This window comes from Schistocerca americana, chromosome 6 (genome assembly GCF_021461395.2).
Source record: "Schistocerca americana isolate TAMUIC-IGC-003095 chromosome 6, iqSchAmer2.1, whole genome shotgun sequence".
Classification (NCBI taxonomy): Eukaryota; Metazoa; Arthropoda; class Insecta; order Orthoptera; family Acrididae; genus Schistocerca; species Schistocerca americana.
The window spans coordinates 78,312,546-78,332,652 of NC_060124.1; the positions used below are offsets into that span (position 1 = coordinate 78,312,546).

Sequence of the window (20,107 nt, forward strand, 5' to 3'; positions counted from 1 at the left end):
TGTTTGCCTGTTCTGTGCATCCTGCTAGCATACGAAAATTGTATGGGTTCTATGTATGGTTTGCATTTGCTAGAGTCATATTCTGGCTGTAATTTTAACAATGTGTTTTGACCTAATGAACTATTTGCTAGTCTTGATCTTTTTGTGTTTCTTGTACTGGTGTGTCAATATGTCTCCTGTTTCTTGTTTCTCGGTTCACGATATGAATGTGTGCAGGTACCACTGATGTGCCCTAGGGTATGCTTTCACGACGTTTTTTTAATTTTTTTATTACATTCTCCACTATACTGGTGGAAAATGCCCTCCACTCGTACAAGTCTGATCTGAAGACTGCCCACTGGAACATGTCTTTTATCTGCCTAGTTTTCTGGTAGTCAATGTAGCCTGTACACAGGTCATCAACATGATCAGTGATGATTAAATAGCTTTGATGTATTATGCCACATATCTGCAGCAATGGAAGATAATTCATTTCTTGATATGTTAATTATGCTATACCTGTCTGTTGTCACCAAATAAAGCAAGCCGCCAATCTCTTTTTCTAGCCGATGGAGGCTTATGTTTGCGCCTGCATATATTATTTATTTGCAAATCCATATCTGTGTTTAAAGAAGGGGTTAATGTCTGACCATCGTATTTGTATTACACTTTTGTGAAAATCATCAGTGATGTCAAATTTATTGCACTCTATTTGCCTTTTGTGCAACTGCTTGTAAGTGGAGCAAATGGGTCCCCCTGCTTTTGCATATATCCTGTTTCTACATTTCCATGGTATGCATCCAACTGTGACTTCCTCTCGGCATTCTGATTTCTTGTGGCATGGTTTGGCACAATTTTCATGGATTGATTCTTTATTGCAGAATTTTGGTGGATGACCTAGGCCCAAGAAATTGAAAAATTTTGAACAGCTACAAGGTCTTTAAGGTATAAGGACTTGAAGTGAATATAGACTCCTTGCCTTTGCAGCAGCGAAAGGCAAACCCTTGGTGTGACTTCATGGATATTATTATCTGTTTGTTTACGCTTTGGGCCTGTTTTGAACTTTATTTTTAACTTCCTCATAGAAATCTTCCTCAGAGATGTGTTCACCTAAGTTGGTCTCATATTGTTCCTCCAGGATGTTATGATCAGTTAACAGTAGTTGTGATCTGGTACACTGCAAGGAGAGGGTTAGAATGTACTTGGTTCTTCACATCTCATGTCTTTTAAGTGGACTTCTTTTCTAGGAGTTTTCTTTTATCTGATTGTGCTTCTGTTTTATTTATTTATTTATTTACTTCTTGTCAGTGTTTTACGCATGTTCCTCCCGTCACTGTGGAGAACCTCCTCATTTCTTGATGAAAAGCTCTTGGGTTTCCAGGCAGGTGGCAGTGTTAATGTGCCGTGACATTCTTTAGAGTGTCATACTTCTCATCTTATGGCAAAGTATCGAGATACTGCAGATGTCATTACGTTTATATTAGTGATTTTCCCCCTTTACTGAGCTGTGTGCAGCTGGGTACTGACCAGCCAGTGGGAGGGGAGGGAGTGAGGTGTACCAAGACACTGCTCAAATCTCTGTCTGGCAATTCCAAAATCTTTGTCTGGCAATTCTAGATGTGTCTTGCATGCTGTACAGTGCTTGGCAAACTATCATGATATTGCCAATAACATGGCAATACCATCCAGCATCCAAGCTACATCTGGAATGCCCTGAGATTTGAGCACTGGCACACCTGTTTCCCCCACCACTACATTCTCATCACCCTTCCTGCCCATTGGCTGGACGATAACCAGGCACCTGCAGCCAGGTGGAAGGGTGAAATGCTATTACAAGTATTGCAACATTCACAATATCTTGACAGTTTGCCAGAAGATGATGAGTACGACACTCTATGAAACATCACAGTATTTTAAAACTGCCACTCAGCTGCAAACCTGAAAATGCTCAATAAATCCACCTTCACACAAATGGCACCTCTAAGTGGAGATGTTCTGCAGCTTCAAACAGCTGAAGAATGATTACAGCAGGATACTGCAACTTCTCAGCACATCAGCTTGACTTCAATAGTGTCAAAATGAGAACATACTACCACGGTCCATGGAATTTTGATACCCAGTGAAATCGAAGAAGACGACCAAATATTACAACAAATTGGCAAGGACATAGTGAGGGAACGTATTCGCTCCACATTAAGAGCTGGGCAAGAATGTGCATACCCTGCTCTCCAACCAACTACATATGGCATGGGCACTATGAGTACATATTTGGGAATGACTGGTGGACAGCAGCTCTTATGCCAATAGTAAAGTACAGAAATGATGTGCTGCCATGAAACTGCTTGGAAAATCTGACAGACTGTCTGGAGCTCAGATAATTAACAAGAAACCAAATAACCCCAGAGGTATGCCAAATTTGACAGAGAAATTACTAGATTCAGCTACAACTTCAGCCCTCAAAAAAAGGCTGAATTCACACCCTTCCTGAGGACCATACCTAAATAAGAAATTATTAGTGGTGTGGAGGAAGCAATAGAGATCTGCCAAGGGAAACCTGCAGCGTCATTGACAAGCCCTGACTTCTGAAACTGAACATGATTGCACTGGAATGGGAGGCTCTCCAATCACTGAGAGATGATGCCGACATCATGGGCCTTCCAGCAGACGTTGGGAATGCAACAATGTTGATACACAATGATGATTACCAGTATAAAATTGGCTTGGTGCTAAAGGGCACAGTCTAGAAGAAGCTCAAGAAGAATCCAACCTTGACGATGACCAGGAAAACTGTGCCACTGTTGAAGAGCTCAATTCTACCACAGGACTTCCCAAAATATGCTTGTGGAACACTGCAATCATTATGCGAAGAACTTGGCTGATTTTGTGAAAGTACTTAAGGACATGTGACTATAAAGGGACGATCTGCTCATGAACTTTGATGTTACACTACTCTTCACAATAGTAGCTCTTCAGACTACTTGATATTCCTTGACATAACAATGTCAAAGATTTGGAGTTTCTCAGCATACAATCCAGGACACTTTTTTTTTTTTATACGAGTGACCTCTTTCAACAGATGAACCCCCAACATTGTGTTCTATTTGCTGACATATTAGTTTATTTCTCTCTGGATCTCAGCTAGAAGGTTTGCAGTGAACAGCAGAAAATTCTATGCCAATAGATCCAGAGTAGTGCAACATAAATAAACTAATCATAAATGCTGGGAAAACTGAAAATATCAGCTTTATCTTAACTCATCATCTGATCAAAAATGTATTTGAGCAAGATTAAAAGAGAAAATTGTAGAATATGTTAATGCTACAAAATTTTAGGAGTATGGATTCTGCAAGAAACACACATATACAATTTGTCAAAGAAACTCTCATCTCATTGAAGAATACCACATTTGTATGAGGAGCACTACAAGTCTGTTGCAATGCCAACACTCAATCTGAGCTCTGTGACAACGGCTGTTACTGAGAATAGCATCTGTAATGCAAGTGTGGCATTCCAGACTGTGGATCATCAGCCAACTACATCCGACCTTCCCTGAAACATCTGTACCATGCCTTGAGCTTTGCAATGAACATGCCCATGCTCTCTGTACATTTGTGCCACTCTTCAATGAATATTTGTTCCCCTCATTCCTTCCACCGTCAGGTATTGCACTACACACCTTTGCTCTTCTTTTGAAGCCTCCATTTCAACTTTTCAGCATGACTGCATGCAGTGGATGGCCAATGCACATACAGGGTGTTACAAAAAGGTACGGCCAAACTTTCAGGAAACATTCCTCACACACAAATAAAGAAAAGATGTTATGTGGACAGGCGTCCGGAAACGCTTAATTTCCATGTTAGAGCTCATTTTAGTTTCGTCAGTATGTACTGTACTTCCTCGATTCACCGCCAGTTGGCCCAATTGAAGGAAGGTAATGTTGACTTCGGTGCTTGTGTTGACATGCAACTCGTTGCTCTACAGTACTAGCATCAAGCACATCAGTACATAGCATCAACAGGTTAGTGTTCATCACGAACGTGGTTTTGCAGTCAGTGCAATGTTTACAAATGCGGAGGTGGCAGATGCCCATTTGATGTATGGATTAGCACGGGGCAATAGCCGTGGCACGGTACATTTGTATCGAGACAGATTTCCAGAACGAAGGTGTCCCGACAGGAAGACGTTCGAAGCAATTGATCGGCATCTTAGGGAGCGCAGAGCATTCCAGCCTATGACGCGCAACTGGGGAAGACCTAGAACGACGAGAACACCTGCAATCAACGAGGCAATTCTTCGTGCAGTTGACGATAACCCTAATGTCAGCGTCAGAGAAGTTGCTGCTGTACAACATAACGTTGACCACGTCACTGTATGGAGAGTGCTACGGGAGAACCAGTTGTTTCCGTACCATGTACAGCGTGTGCAGGCACTATCAGCAGCTGATTGGCCTCCACGGGTACACTTCTGCAAATGGTTCATCCAACAATGTGTCAATCCTCATTTCAGTGCAAATGTTCTCTTTACGTGATCAAATTGTAAATTTTCACAGTCAATATGTGCGGGCTGACAAGAATTCGCACACAATTATGCAATCACATCATCAACACAGATTTTCTGTGAATGTTTGGGCAGGCATTGTTGGTGATGTCTTGATTGGGCCCCATGTTCTTCCACCTACGCTCAATGGAGCACATTATCATGATTTCATACGGGATACTCTACCTGTGCTGCTAGAACATGTGCCTTTACAAGTACGTACGACACAACATGTGGTTCATACATGATGGAGCTCCTCCACATTTCAGTCGAAGTGTTCGTACGCTTCTCAACAACAGATTCAGTGACCAATGGATTGGTAGAGGCGGACCAATTCCATGGCCTCCACGCTCTCCTGACCTCAACCCTCTTGACTTTCATTTATGGGGGCATTTGAAAGCTCTTGTCTACGCAACCCCGGTACCAAATGTAGAGACTCTTCGTGCTTGTATTGTAGACGGCTGTGATACAACACGCCATTCTCCAGGGCTGCATCAGCACATCAGGGATTGCATGCGACGGAGGGTGGATGCATGTATCCTCGCTAACGGAGGACTTTTTGAACATTTCCTGTAACAAAGTGTTTGAAGTCACGCTGGCACGTTCTGTTGCTGTGTGTTTCCATTCCATGAGTAATGTGATTTGAAGAGAAGTAATAAAATTAGCTCTAACATGGAAAGTAAGCGTTTCCGGACACATGTCCACATAACATATTTTCTTTCTTTGTGTGTGAGGAATGTTTCCTGAAAGTTTGGCCATACCTTTTTGTAACACCCTGTATGTGCTTGCTCTGTCATCATGTGGGTGTGTGCCTGTATCCCTCTAGCAGGGAGTATGGGACCTCAGTGCTCTTATAGAGAATGCACCTTCTTCCACAGGCCATGACACTACAATTCTTTCAAAAGTTTTCATTTGACAGCCTTCAGCTTGTTTTGTTTCGAATGCACTTTATAGATGTAAAATGATGACAGCTACATTAAGAGCTTTTGACTTATCTGTGGGGGCCTGATGTGTTTGCTCGGCTGTGGGGGCTCCAGATGCCCAGATGCCTCTACAACAGTCTACTGGACTACTGTAAAGGGTGTACTGTAGAGTAGCCAGTAGGAAAGCACAAAGTTATGAAAAAGATCGCAAAATGTTGCCCGCAAAAGTCAATATGTGGCCCCATTTTTGAGGGTATAATGATTGAGCCTCTCTTGAAACAACACTACGCAGATGAGTCATAGCCTATGCTGGTGATGTCATGGAGGTGCTGTCCAAGTACTCCAGGGCTACATTAGAACAAAAAGCAAGTTGTGTTCATACACAATTGAAACTGTGGTATGCTACAAAAAAATTAGCTATAGGTCCTCATAAAGCAACATATCTTTCAGTGACAAGACCCCCACCCCCCAACAACATTGATGGAACTCCCATTTGGCACAACAGTGCAACAAGATATTTATGAGTTTAAATAGATGAGAAGAGAAACTTTCTTGTGCATGTCAAAGATGCAACTCGGGAGCACAAAATACAATGCACAAGATTTTTTAATTGGATAGATACAAAATCTACTCACCAAGCAGCGGCAGAACATACAGATAAAAGACTGTCGTAATCGGCGATCTTTTGGAGCCAGTGGCTCCTTCTTCAGGCAGAAGGGTTGAAGGGGAAGGAATATGGGTGAAGGGAAAGGACTGGAGAGGTCCAGGAAAAGGGGTAGATTTAGGGAAAGTCACCCAGAACCATGGATCAGAACCCTCTTGCCAGTTTGCTGTCATCTGTCTTGTTCAAACTGTCGTCCATTTTCTACTTTGTGTGTTAATCCATTCATTTATTTATCTGTTTCATCAAGATTAATCAACACTTTGCCCCTACATCTTTTCTAATATTGATTTCTGTGCCAGTAGACAGGTTCATTTCTATTTGCATGCAACAATTCCATTGTTATTTACGAATTTGCATACAACAATTTACGGTTCATTACACTGCATGGCCTTCTCTCGATTGTCTTTTGCCAATTTATTCACAAATTTGACAGCTATTTTCCTTTCCACCATCCACTTATCTTGTTTACACGTAATTTTTTCAAATTTTTGTGCATTTGTTTTTTGACAAACCACTCTGATCGACTTTTATTGCCATCTCTTACATCACTTTAATTGCCAAGCTAAGTAGTTTATATTTTCTCCAATGACTTTCACTTTCTGTTTGCCCAGCTTCTAAAATTTTGTCTGTTTTCATGACTTTCCCAATCCAATTTTTTCCTTTTATCATTTTCCGTATCATACGAGTCTTTCCTTCTCATCCCGTATGATAAGTCTCCCCTGACCCGCAGTTCTGGGTGACTGTCTTGAAATCTACCCCTTTTCCTAGACCTCTCCAGTCCTTTTCCTTCACCCTTCTTCCTTCCCCTTCAACCCTTCTGCCTGAAGAAGGAGCCACTGGCTCCGAAACCTTGCCAATTACAACATTCTTTTATGCGTCTGTTCTGCAGCCGCTTGGTGAGTAGATTTTTTATCTATCCAATTAAATAATTTTGTCAATGCAAAAGATTTGTCACACAGGAAATGTCCATTATAAACCCCCACTGCATGCTGTGAGGGCATATCTCAATGCAATCCTTGCACGAATAGTTGTATCTGTAGCAAGTGCGAGGGCCTATAAACTTTGCTATCAGTGTTACACTGTAATCCTCAGGCAGATGCAGAGAAAAGTGCTTCTACAAGTAAGTGGGGTATTTGGTACAAACACCACACAGGTGTTAGCAGCGATTCTGGTAATTTTTTCATTAGATATCACTATGAGATACCAAGCAGTGCATAACTGGCTATGAATAGGACACAATGACAATGTGTAGATAATTACTCAGATTAAAGCAATTAATAAATTCAAGTTGAAGACTTAGAGAAATGAGGAGTGGCAGCATAATTGGGATTCTATAGATACGGGCCATGGGGTACGCAATTACATCCTAAGCATTAGGTCAGGCTCAGGATGAGGCACGTCAGTCCCAGCAGGGGTATGACTCACTTTATTACAGGCCACGGCCCATATCCCAGCCTTATACACAGAGCTCAGAGGCAAGCAACAGGCCTGTGTGCTGTGGCGATGAAGGCACCCTGGAGCACATCATTCTCCAGTGTCACAATCTGGACATAGACAGGGCATACATCAACAGTTACAAAAGGGTAGAGGATATAACGAAAGCTGTAGACTTGTGGAATCTAGTAGATAATGCAGCAAATAAAATATCAATGCTTGAGATGAAAAAATATCATCAAAATCATGGCACATAAAATGTGGGAGATAAAAGACTTGGTGTGGCAGTATGTGGGGAAGGGTGATAGGGATAAAATTGCACAGAAGTGCAGACAAACAAAGCAACTGCAGCTGGCAGCAGCAATAACATGAGAACAAGAAGAAGAAGAAGAAGAAGAGGACGAGCTGTGGACACGTCTCATTAATCTCACTCTCAACAACCAAAGGAACTGGTGCTCACAGGAGCTAACCAGAGATGGTTCCTACAGGTTTTGCTTAGGGGGTGTGTGCACTTTACTGCACCTGGAGTTCTGAAAAATGTGGATCCCAGTTTTAATGATGATGGATCCAGTATTGAACAAAGACTATCTGAAGAATCTGATGTAGAATAGTATAGCTTTCTCAGAATCAACCTACAAATAATTTTTGCAGATTTAAGTTTTAACTGTTATCTTAGTTTGACAATATGGAATCTGATTTTTCATTGCATGGAAATACGCAGTTTGTTTAGTCATTATTACAAATTGAAACAGAATCGACCAGATTTTGTGTGGACTTGAGTCTTACTTAGTAACACAAAAAAGGTGGCATTTCAGATCAACCATGTATTTTCAAGTAGTTTATTGTGTGTCTTACATTGCAGTAGTAGAGGTAATATCATGTTCCATCAGTAATTATATAAGTTTTGTCTGGAAATGTGTTGACTTGAGTACTTCCAAGACACACAATGAAGACCCATGTAGTAGCATCGCTACATATCATTCCATCAAGTTGCATTTAAGGTACAAGCTGGACTCGAGAAGGTCCAAGAATATTATGTACCATGTACGTATACGTATTATCATAATTAGTTAGGATGTTATATTTCATCTTCTTTAGTTTTTGAGTTAAAATTCTTCTGTAACCAATAAATATTATAAAAATGTGTGTGTGTGTGTGTGTGTGTGTGTGTGTGTGTGTGTGTGTGTGTGTGTGTGTAAGTTTCACGTGTGCACACACGTGTTTTCCACATCCCCTTCTAAACCACACGAGCAATTGCAACCAATCATGGTAGACATGTATTCCAGCGACAGGCAAAAATCGCTATGGGAATAAGAACCACCTACATAATAAATACAGTTCAGGAGATATGATGTCATGAACAATGAGATGCATGAAAAACTGTCACAACATGCAAGACGTTTCAATGTATTACTTGTGTACTACTCAACTGTGTTTGGAATAAATGTCACAGACAGTATCTATATATACTACTAAAGCCCGCATCACGTAGAACAGCACTTCTGCGTGTAGAGGCAGAGCATAAAGGAAGTGTGGGGGGAAGAGAACTGACATGCGCGGCAGCAGAGAGTGGGCAAACAAAGTCCCCGTTGCTGAACTGCATTGTTGCGGATAACAGTCAGGCTCGCTTGCTTACGGTACATTGTATTATATGTTCAAATCCACAAGGGGAATAATAAATATTAAAACCAATTTTGATCAATCATCATGAGAGAAATATTAATTCAAATCATTAATTCATGTCCACTGCACCACAGATTTAATCTGCGATACGTCGTGAGGCGAGAACAGCTGACACAACTCTGTGAAGACGTAAAGTACAATTTTTCTCAAAACTACATTGAAACTGCTTGCAATAATTACCATTTATTGCAATTTGAACTACATTATAAGTAAAAATTTAATAACAACAAAATAAACTTCAAGCACAAACCAAAATCATTATGTTTGCTTGACCACTGCTTCTGTTCAATAGAATTTTTAAAAATGTGTAAGGTAGGTGTGTGTGTGTGTGTGTGTGTGTGTGTGTGTGTGTGTGTGATAATAGTTAAGTGTAATCACTGTGTGTAAAAAAGAATTAGGGATAGAAAAGACTAATGTGAAAGACTGCCATAAAAATGGTCAGTAAGTTGTCACATTTTTCACTGTTAACAGGCTTTATGAGTTTTAAACTAACACATTCAATATTACAGTGAGAGATCACATTTATAATCAATTGAACAAGCAAACAATTATCCATCATCTGTGACTAACTCCAGGAAATCTGACCGATAACGTCAAAAAGCACCAATACCTTGACAACTAACAATTGACAGAGGTTTACAACATGGTGAGAGAAGCTTAACTTCTCCTTGGGCAATATGTTGAACATTATAGTATACATAATTAAAAGGATACAAAGTCCTAATCAAAAAGGCTAGAAAGTTCTCATTATTATGTATTCAACTGATATGTTGATAAACACATTTTTTAAACCACAAATCTTTAAAACTAAGAAATATTATTACTTTGTTCCAAAGTCTACATCGCAATCCCATCGTCACTTCTATTTGAGTTTGTTTCCGAACAATCTGATATTAAATTTACGATAATAGGTTCAAGGCTTATAGCCGTCATCACTTCCCTGTCAAATTCTTCTTTCTGGAGCTTTTCAGAATACCACACAGACTGTGCCCATGCTACAGGTGGGATGTTGACTGTTGCCTCATTGTCTATTGCCTCATGCACAAGTGCACAAATTGTTCACTGTTTGTTGTCCTGAATGTTTTGTTTTTTTTCTCCCACATAGCCTTAAAATCCTTTGCCCAAATTAAATCCATGAGGCTACAACGACAGTGACACGGGGGTAAACGCAAAACTGTGTGATTCCATTCACGTGCAAAGAAGTCAAGTTTGTATGTTCTGTCACGTGACTTGTACAGTATAAATTAATGAGCTGCAGGAGATAAGCACAAGTCTGGTTTATACGGTGCTTAATATTTTTATTTTTAAGTTGGGGAAAATATCTGCTTTTCTGGTGTTTGTACTTGATGTTTTTTCTATAAAAGTTTAATTACTACTGGCAATGACTGATTTTGGAGTAAGGTATGGCAAGAATTGTGAATCGTGTCACGAAACTGACATCATTCATTACCAAATGGTAATCACTGCTGTTTTTCTTGCATGTAAATACAAGTTAATTCTCAGAAATAAAACAAGAAGACGAATCACTATGCAGAATAATTATATGAGAACCTATCCCCATGAGAACTTGAATACCGCCAGTACCATCAATCATTTTTCAGCAGATCATCTTGGAGTGATTCTAATTGACCCATGTTTCATCAAAGTAATACACTGTTGAATTACCTACTTCTCTTGTATTGTGAATCTCTATATGGGATACAGTTCATCCTGCACCTTACCATTGAAGCCTGCATAATTTTAACACGTTTCTGTTATGTCTGGCATTCATCATTCACATGGACCACTTTAAAACATTGTTGTTAAAACTATCCATTTGTGTTACAGGTTCCTTGTGATTTCGATGGTTTCCAGGCGATACAAAACCAACTGTTTCTACAGTCCCTACAGCTCTGACACATTTCTTTACACTTCTCTTTACAGTTCTCGTGCCAACACCAAATGGTTCTGGAGTCCGTTCTTGTGTTTTACAATGTCAACAGTAGGAGACCTGCTTTTAAATTCATGTTTGAAAAATTAATAAATGTGGTAAATAATCCGCCTCACCTGCTTCTGAAGCACTTCACATTTATTGCCATAACCTGACCTTTTTTTTCTTTTTTTTTTTTTTCTTTTTTTTTTAATCCTACTTAAACATTTACAAGATACACATTCACAGCTATAATGCTGCAAGAAAAAAAAAAAAAAAAGGAAACAAAAAAACTGATAGTTGAATGAATAATTCAGTTGCAGCGAAGTGCGGCAACAGTGCAGCATATAGGAGCAAGATTCTCACTCTCTAGTGCTAGCCGCTCGGAAAGAGAATGAATATTATTGACTGTCAGTGGCTAGTGGAGGGGGATGTGCAGAATGTCTGAAAATTTTGCCGCCTTCTTACTTGAAGCCAACAATGAATGCACCTAAACAAGTGTGTCATGGTGTCACACATAGTTCAGTAGATACGGCATCATAAACACTGAGATGCATGAAAAATTGCCACATCATGCATGAAGTTTTAATACTTTTTTCCTTAGCTTACTAACACAGAAAGCTTTGAGTGTGAGGTCGCAAAAGGCTAATGATGTCTACAGCATTCAATGCCTCGAAAATTGTCTATAATGCAACGACAATATTGGAGTCCTCAGGCAACAGGTGGTGGGACTAGAGGTATCCAATGGGAGCACAGAATGAGCCACAGAGTGTAGTTGAACTACTTAGTCGGTGGGTAACTCACAACAGTGTTACAGACTATAGTGGTGTTATAGGGATAAGAGCAATGGCAATGATAAACAAAATAAAGAAAATACTGCATTATATCTATGACAACAGTTGCCAAAGTTGGCATTTTATCAGAAAGGAACTCAAGAAATTTTGCAGAGTGAGAAAGAAGTGGCAGATGAAATGATAATGTTTCTGCAAGATGAGTTAGTGGAATTTATAGTGTTGTATATATTGGAATGTGCAAACATTGCCCATGAAGAGTACAATGAAAGTGAAAATGATATCGAATCAGGTGTCAAGTCATGTAGTTCACCATAAAAGTCAATCATTGTCCACAGAGCAGGTACTAAACCTAATTACTTACATGGAAGATCATCCACAGCACAGTAAAAAAAAAACTATGAACGAATTTCAAATAGGTCCACAGCAATATGACCTTGTAGCGCATAAGAATGTCTATGGATATTCAAAGGAGGATAAGGTGCACTTGTTACAAAAACTGGTATTTGCACAATTCAAGGATGCTCAATACAATTTACAGGTAGATGCAATGTTTCTAGATTTCCGAAAAGCATTTGACTCAGTACCACATCTACATTTATTGTCAAAAGTTTGATCATATGTGGTATCAAGTGAAAATTATGACTGGATTGAGGACTTTTGGTTGGGAGTACACAGCAAGTTATCTTAGATGGAGAGTCATCGTCAAATGTAGAAGTAACTTTGGGTGTGCCCCAGGGAAGTGTGTTGGGACTCTCAATGTTCATGTTGTATATCTGTGACCTTATGGACAATATTAATAGTAACCTCAGACTTTTTTGCAGATGACGTAGTTATACGAAGATAATCCCAAAAGTAAGGTGTCCTATTTTTTTATAAGTATATAGTCCTGTTTTTTTCTACAATGGTTTACATCACTTTACAGCTTGAACATTTAGCTATTTTTCAACATAATCACCATTTCTGTCGATGCATTTTTGTAGACACTGTGGGAGATTTATATGCCCATGTCATACCAGCTCACCGCCATGCTGTTCAGAAAGTTATGAACTGGCGTGATTGTTGCTTGGTCTCACGTGTAAAGTGGTATGCCCAGGTTTCGTCACCCATTACAATTGAGTCCAGAAAGTTGTCCTGTTCAGCTGCAAGGCAGTGAAGAAATGCACGGGAAGCATAAACTCATTGCCGCATGTGATCCTGAGCCAGCACGCGTGACACCCATCTTGCACACACCTTCTGGTAGTTCAATGTTTCCATTAAAATCCTGTGAGCGGTGCTTCGGGAAACCTCAGGAACCAAAGTGCAGAGATCATCCAGGGTGATCCGCCAATCTTCATGCATGCTTTGCTCAACCTTCAACACTGTCTCCTCAGAAACTGACAGTCTCCCGCTCCTTTGTTCGTCATGAATTTCGGTCCGACCAGCTGCAAACTCTCTACACCACTTACAATCAGTTTTGACATCCATGCATGACTCACCATACACTTCCGTCATTTGGCATCCTTTGCATTCAAAAACTGAATAACTGCACGCAATTCATACTTAACGGTAACATCCAACGGGAGCTCCATTCTCAAAGGCTGCCAAGCCAAGACTGAGCACCTCAGCGCGGCGGGTGCATGTTTACACACAGCGCGTGAAGCACTCTTCATAACAGTGTGACCAACTGCCACACAAACAGAGTTTACTTATAAAAAAATAGGAGATCTTACTTTTGAGATTACCCTCATATATACTGAAATACTGTTTGAAAGAAGCTGCATAACGGTTCAGTCAGATCTTGATATGAATTCAAAGTCATGCAAAGACTGGCAACTTGCTTTAAATGTTCAGGAACGTAAAACTTGTGCACTTCACAAAATGAAAAAAAAACATAGTATCCTGTGACTATAATATCAATGAATCACAGTTGGAATTGGACAACTCATACAAATACCTGGGTGTAATACTTTGATAGAGATGTGAAATGGAATTATCACATAGGCTCAGTCATGGATAAAGCAGGTGGTAGACTTCACTTTATTGGCAGAATACTGTGGAAGTGCAATCAGTCTATAAAGGATATTGCTTACAAATCACTGTGTGACCCATTCTAGAATATTGCTCGAGTGTTCGTGAAACCCTTACCAAATACGACCAATAGGGGATGGTTAACATATACAGAGAAGGGCAGCATGAATGATTACTGGTTTGTTTGACCAATGGGAGAGTGTTACTGTGATGATGAAGAAATTTGACAGGCAGACTCTTGAAGATAGACGTAAGCTAACCTGAGAAAAGTTACTAACAAAGTTTTAAGGAGCAGTTTCAAATGACCACTCTAGGAGTATACTACAACCCACTACATATCACTCACATAGGAATCATGAGGACAAGATTAAAATAATTACAGCATTCACAGTCATTCAAATAATCCTTCTTCCCATGCTCCATACGAGAACGGAACAGGAAGAAACCCTAATAACTGGTGCATTGGGCGTACCCTCTGCCGTGTACCTCATAGTGGTTTGCAGAATATGGATATAGACGTAGTTACAGGGCAATGAAGAGGTGGTGCCACAGAGATGTTTACTAAATCAGGTTGTAGACATGTGATGCACTTGCACCAGCATACAGAAACTGTCTGGGATCATGTTCCACACCCATGAGAATTATCTCATTTTTGGGTCTATGGGATGAAAACTGAATCTAATCTTGTCTAATCTCACGTTTATTGATTTGGTCGCTGTATTTATACATATGTACATTATAAATACTTCTTTGTATGACTGTTCCATAATGTCAAAGGTCTTTTCATGAATACATGGAAATGAAATTTTTTTATACTTCACTGCAAGCATAGTTCATTTTTTTGTTTTTGTTTCTAGCAATTGGCAAAATGAATACCTGGGCAGTGCTGGATTTGTCAACTAGTAATGCATGTAAGCGAAGAGCTTAGGTTGAATGTTTGATAGCAGAGAACTAGGTGTAGCCAGTCTGGGTCCACAGCCCTAGGGAATGGCAACTCAATAGTGACACGAAAACATGTAACTGTCAAGGCTAAGTAGACAAAGATAGTAGAACTAATGGAAAGTTATAAAGCAAAAATCTCTACTACCATGTAATTATTGTTTCCATTATGTAAAATTTACAACCAGCTTTAAGTTTTGTAGATTGCAGGTTTATGTGTAAAAATTAAATATGAATTTCTCTCTCTCTCTTTTCTTTAAGTGATCCTAGACAAGTGGCTAGTGCTTACAACAGCTGTTTCTCAAACAGAATACAGCAGTTGACAAATACGCTTCATGATGAGCAGCCAGAAAATAAGAGTGCAGTCAGATCAAACAACTCATGCAAATACGTTATTCATGTATCTAGCAACATACGATGATCTACTCAAAGTTACAAAAGGATTACCTAATAAATACTCAGTAGGTGTTGATGAGATATGAGAAGCTATCATCTAAGCTAGTGCATTCATTGTAGAACCACTAGCATAAATAGTAAATTCATCATTTGAGAGTGGTGTGTTTCCAAATAGACTAATACCTCTGCATAAGAAGGGTGACAAGTGTGAAATTACTAAGTATATGCCAGTTTCAGTTTTGCCAAGCTTCAGCAAAATTATGGATAAAATGTTCTTTATAAACCTTCTTAAATAGAGAAATGCTGATAAATTACTTACAGCATGGGTTCAGATCTGGAAAGCCACCCAGTCAGGAATTTTTGGCTTTTTTAAATGAAATATTAATGGTAGTGAACGATAAACAACATTTACTGGGCATATTTTTTGATCTGCTTTTAATGTTACTGGTCATAACTTTCTTTTGCATAAGAGAAGTGATTGTGGAATTAGAGGCCAGCTTAAAATGGGTATCCAATCATGCCTCAGAGATCAACAACAGATTATAGAAATAAAATACAAAGACAGTGAAACACACAGAACGTCTAGTTCTTACAGTAATGAGCAAAACATCAAGTAGGGAGTCACACAAGCATCTATCTTGGGACCTGTCCTATTTCTGCTGTATGTAAATGACTTGCCAATAAAAAAACTGATAGGACAATAATACTCTTTGCAGGTGACATTAATATTCTAATTAGACCACACAGTGAGTAAAAACTGCAGGTAACTGGAATACTGGTAATGCAAAATTTAGCATGGTGGTTCAGCACCATCATATTCATCAGGAATTCTGAAAAAAATGTGGCAGTTAACCTTCATGCCACACAAAACCTCCATACTTCAAACTCTGTTTTAATCATTGATGGAAAAAATGTTTCAAACGCAAGTCAAATAAATCTTTCAGGCATATATAACTTGGGGGATTTGGAGTGTGAGGTGCACTCTAACAATCTAAAAATAAAACTTAATACAATTATGTACGCTATCTGAATTCTCACTCTGAATAAAAGCTACTCATCACTGTGGCAGTATACAGTCACTACTGATGTACGGGGCGATCATAATTAAACTTCCAAACCGCTGTAGAAATAACACCACTGGTCGGAATGAAGTCAAATTGCAACAAAATATTATTGGAGAAGGGGGAAAACATATGGCAGAAGAAAAATAAATAGTTACAAAATGAAGCAACAGATGGCACTAAAAGCATCATAATTTAATAGTGGTCAACTACAAATGACAAATGAATTATACAACAATGCCTCAGGTGTACATTTGATGTTAAACAAATTGTACTACTCAGTGCGCATGGGTGTACAGGTGTGACACTGTTAGTGACGTAAGACCATCCACCATGGCAAGGTCATGGGTCATTCCATGTCAAGTCATCCAGGCCAGTCTGATGACCTCAGACGTTAAGTCGCATAGTGCTCAGAGCCAATCATCCAGGCCATGACACCCATTACCTAGTTGTGGATTGAGATTCTGTGTATCACTTTTGTATCTAATATCATGAACTTGAGCCAATTTTTATGGCTTTATATACATTCTGTTGGTAGAAATTGATGAAAGTTTGATGCAATGCATTACTTGGAACAAACCGTAAAAATTTGAAAATTGGTTGCCGTTTTTAAACAAAAAATGATATACTGACAGTTTTTTCCCCGAATATCCTTCAAGACATATAGTTTCTGAAAACATTTACAAATTGTCCATTAAATATTTGTAAATTAGTTTTATTGTTAAATTAGAAAAAAAAATATTTTGGACAATTGCTCCCTGAGGCATCAAGGGATCACCAATTTAGTATTGGAAGGCAGCGTGGTGGGTAAAAATCGTAGAGGGAGACCAAGAGATGAATACACTGAACAGATTCAGAAGGATGTATGTAGGTTGCAGTGGGTACTGGGAGATGAAGAAGCTTGCACAGGATAGAGTAGCATGGAGAGCTGCATCAAACCAGTCTCTGGACTGAAGACCACAACAACAACAACAACAACAACAATACAGCTTTACAAGCAGAGCACAATCCTGCATTGAGCCAGTCATGACAAAACGCCGTAGATGCGAAAGGAGTAAAAGCTGTGTACCCGTTGTGTGTATACCAACTGCAACAGGCCGTGCACCTGACAAGTGTTTTCATTTACATATTCTGACGCACACAGTGCCATCTATTGATCAATTTTCACTCTATTTTTTTCCTTTTGCCATAAATTTTCCCCCTTCTCCGATAATATTCCGTTGCAATTTGACTTCAATCTGACCAGAGGTGATATTTCTACAGCGTTTCGAAAGTTTAACTTTAATTATAATCATCCTGTACAAAACTATTTTCTGATGGAATTTCAGAATGAAAAAATTTAAAATACAGAAAAAGATTCTCAGAGTGATAAAGTAAGCTAAATGCTGGGATTCCTGTAGATCCCTTTCTATGAACCAGAAAGTATTGTCTCTGCTTTGTTTGTATATATATGAAACACTAATCTTCACAAATGGGAGCACCTTAAAGAGATCCTGCAGACCTGTACTCAAGGCCTACAAAAGAATAAACATGACATTCCTAGCTCTAAGGTCTCATCGACTGAAGAGGGCATTGTAGAAGAGAGAAAATAATAGCATGAAAATCTAGCAGTTACATAGCTATCCAACACTGTGTCATGAGTAGTCATTCAAAGTATGAGAGAATTTAGGACAAGTATAAATATTAGAAATTAATGGCACATAGTACTGATAAGACAAGTAGCTTTCACAGGCTTTATTGCAGAAATGTGATCTCAGATTCTGCTGGCATTGACGAAAATGGAGAGAATCGTATTCCTCCACTAATCTCAGAGGAAGTATCTCACCTAAAAAAAAATACCCACAAAGTTCTTTATTTTCTATTATTATTACATCTAATAACCGTAAAAATGAAATGCTCTATGTTCATAAGAAGAAAAATATATTTGCAAACCAGCATAGATATAATGCATTATACACATCAAAATCTGTTAGACAACATGAATCTGCTTTTTTGGTTGATATGCTGCTGGAACTGGACGGTATGGATTAGTTTTCAAACCTTGTGACAGCAGCATGATGGCCCTCACTACGCTGGTCGTGCAGTCGTACACGCGGTCATTGGTACGGTCGAGGTCAGCAGTTGGGGTAGGTTCCATTTTCTGAAAAACACAATATATTAACAGAGACCAGAGACACCAACTCTTTAACATTTATACATATAATGAAGAACTGTTAACTTCAGCCTTTGTGATAAAAAAAAGTAGTGTATACAAGAGTCAATCTATTACACAGGCCAATGATGAAAAAACTGTCTTGCTGAAAATACCTTATTCTCATGTTTTTTAGGGTGGGAATTCCAAACATGATACTTAAAAACTGCATCACCCACCATTTCTTCACATTTTACGTTTAAATTTATTAAATTAAGTGATTTTTTAAAGAATCTAACAGCTTTTATATAGTTAAAATAATTTAAAAAGGAGTTGTAATAAATGTAAATGACGTTGGTAGCACTACTGAAAAACATTTGCTGTCAAAAAAAAGGTAGATTCTATTTTTGTGTTAACAGATGGTGTTTTGTTTACTGTTAACCTAACCTCACTTTCCAGTTTCCTGTACATGTGCTCAGTACAATGTCTCATCGTGGTTGTAAAAACTCAGCTGACAGTTATTGTTATATTTGTGATGAAAGTGATTAAAAAACATCAAAGAAACATTACAGACTTTGTGAGAAAGGTTTATCTATGATACTTTGGATCTAAAGTTGGTGATCAAGATAAATTTTGGGCACCAAATAACATATGTTATGCGTGTGTGAAGATCTGAGAGAATGGTCCAAAAAGCTGAAAAAATCCTTTAGATTTGGTGTTCTTATGATATGGAGGGATCAACACTGGTGCGGAAAGAACTGACCTGTGAGGGATTCTTTAAAACCTGGTGGGAAGAACATTCTATGCAAAAATCTTGTAGATCCAAAAAACGTACTCCTACCACACCTACATATAAAGCTAGGCCTAATGAAACAGTTTGTAAAGGCTTTGCCTAAATATGGACAATGTTTTAAATACCTCTGCCAAAAGTTTCCATACCTTTCAGAAGCTAAACTAAAAGAAGGCGTCTTTGTCGGACCTGACATTAGAAAATTGATGTCTCATGTTAACTTTGAATCCACAATGGCCTTAAATGAGAAAGTTCTCAGGACATGAAAAGACCCAGAATATGCTTCTATTATAGCTACAATGTTAAAGAAGTTTAAAACTTTAGGATGTTGAATGAGCCTGAAAGTTCCCTTTTTGAACAGTCACTTTGATTACTTCCCGGATGATATGGGAGATGTTAGTGGGGAGCAAGGAGAGCGTTTTCACCACGACATTAAAGTGATGGAAAAATGCTACCAAGGCCACCAGAACATCAACATGATGGGGGACTACTGTTGGTTACTTCACCAAGAGGTTCAGCAAATGACTCATCGCAGTAAAAGCTACACAAGAAGCTTCAAAGTAAAAAGAGAAAGAAAATACAAACTAATTCCAGCTGACAAGTGAAACTTCTATTAACACATATTATTGTTTTAAGTATCTTACTGTAAATACAAACCATGCTTATGTTGTAACAAAGCGTTTCATTAATTTCCCTGTTTACAGTATAGCATAGGATTCTTACACTATACAATAAAAAGCACATTGCTTGAAAAATATGGGTGATTAAAAAAAAGAGAGAACTAAAACTAGATTTGGATTCAGCTCATACAAATCTATAAAGATCAGCTATCAAAGTAAAAAAGTTTTTCAAAAAAACATT

The 20,107-nt window shown here is 38.7% G+C and overlaps 1 protein-coding gene across 5 annotated transcripts in view; it reads right to left on the bottom strand.

The window, feature by feature from the left end:
- LOC124619339 (focal adhesion kinase 1) overlaps positions 1-20,107 on the bottom strand; it is a 749,959-nt gene that overhangs the window by 13,274 nt on the left and 716,578 nt on the right. For all 5 annotated transcript variants that reach the window (XM_047145654.1, XM_047145653.1, XM_047145656.1 and 2 more), the window contains one exon: positions 18,366-18,465. In XM_047145654.1, coding sequence (XP_047001610.1) covers positions 18,366-18,465 — 100 coding nt within the window. The remainder of the gene's footprint in view (positions 1-18,365; positions 18,466-20,107) is intronic.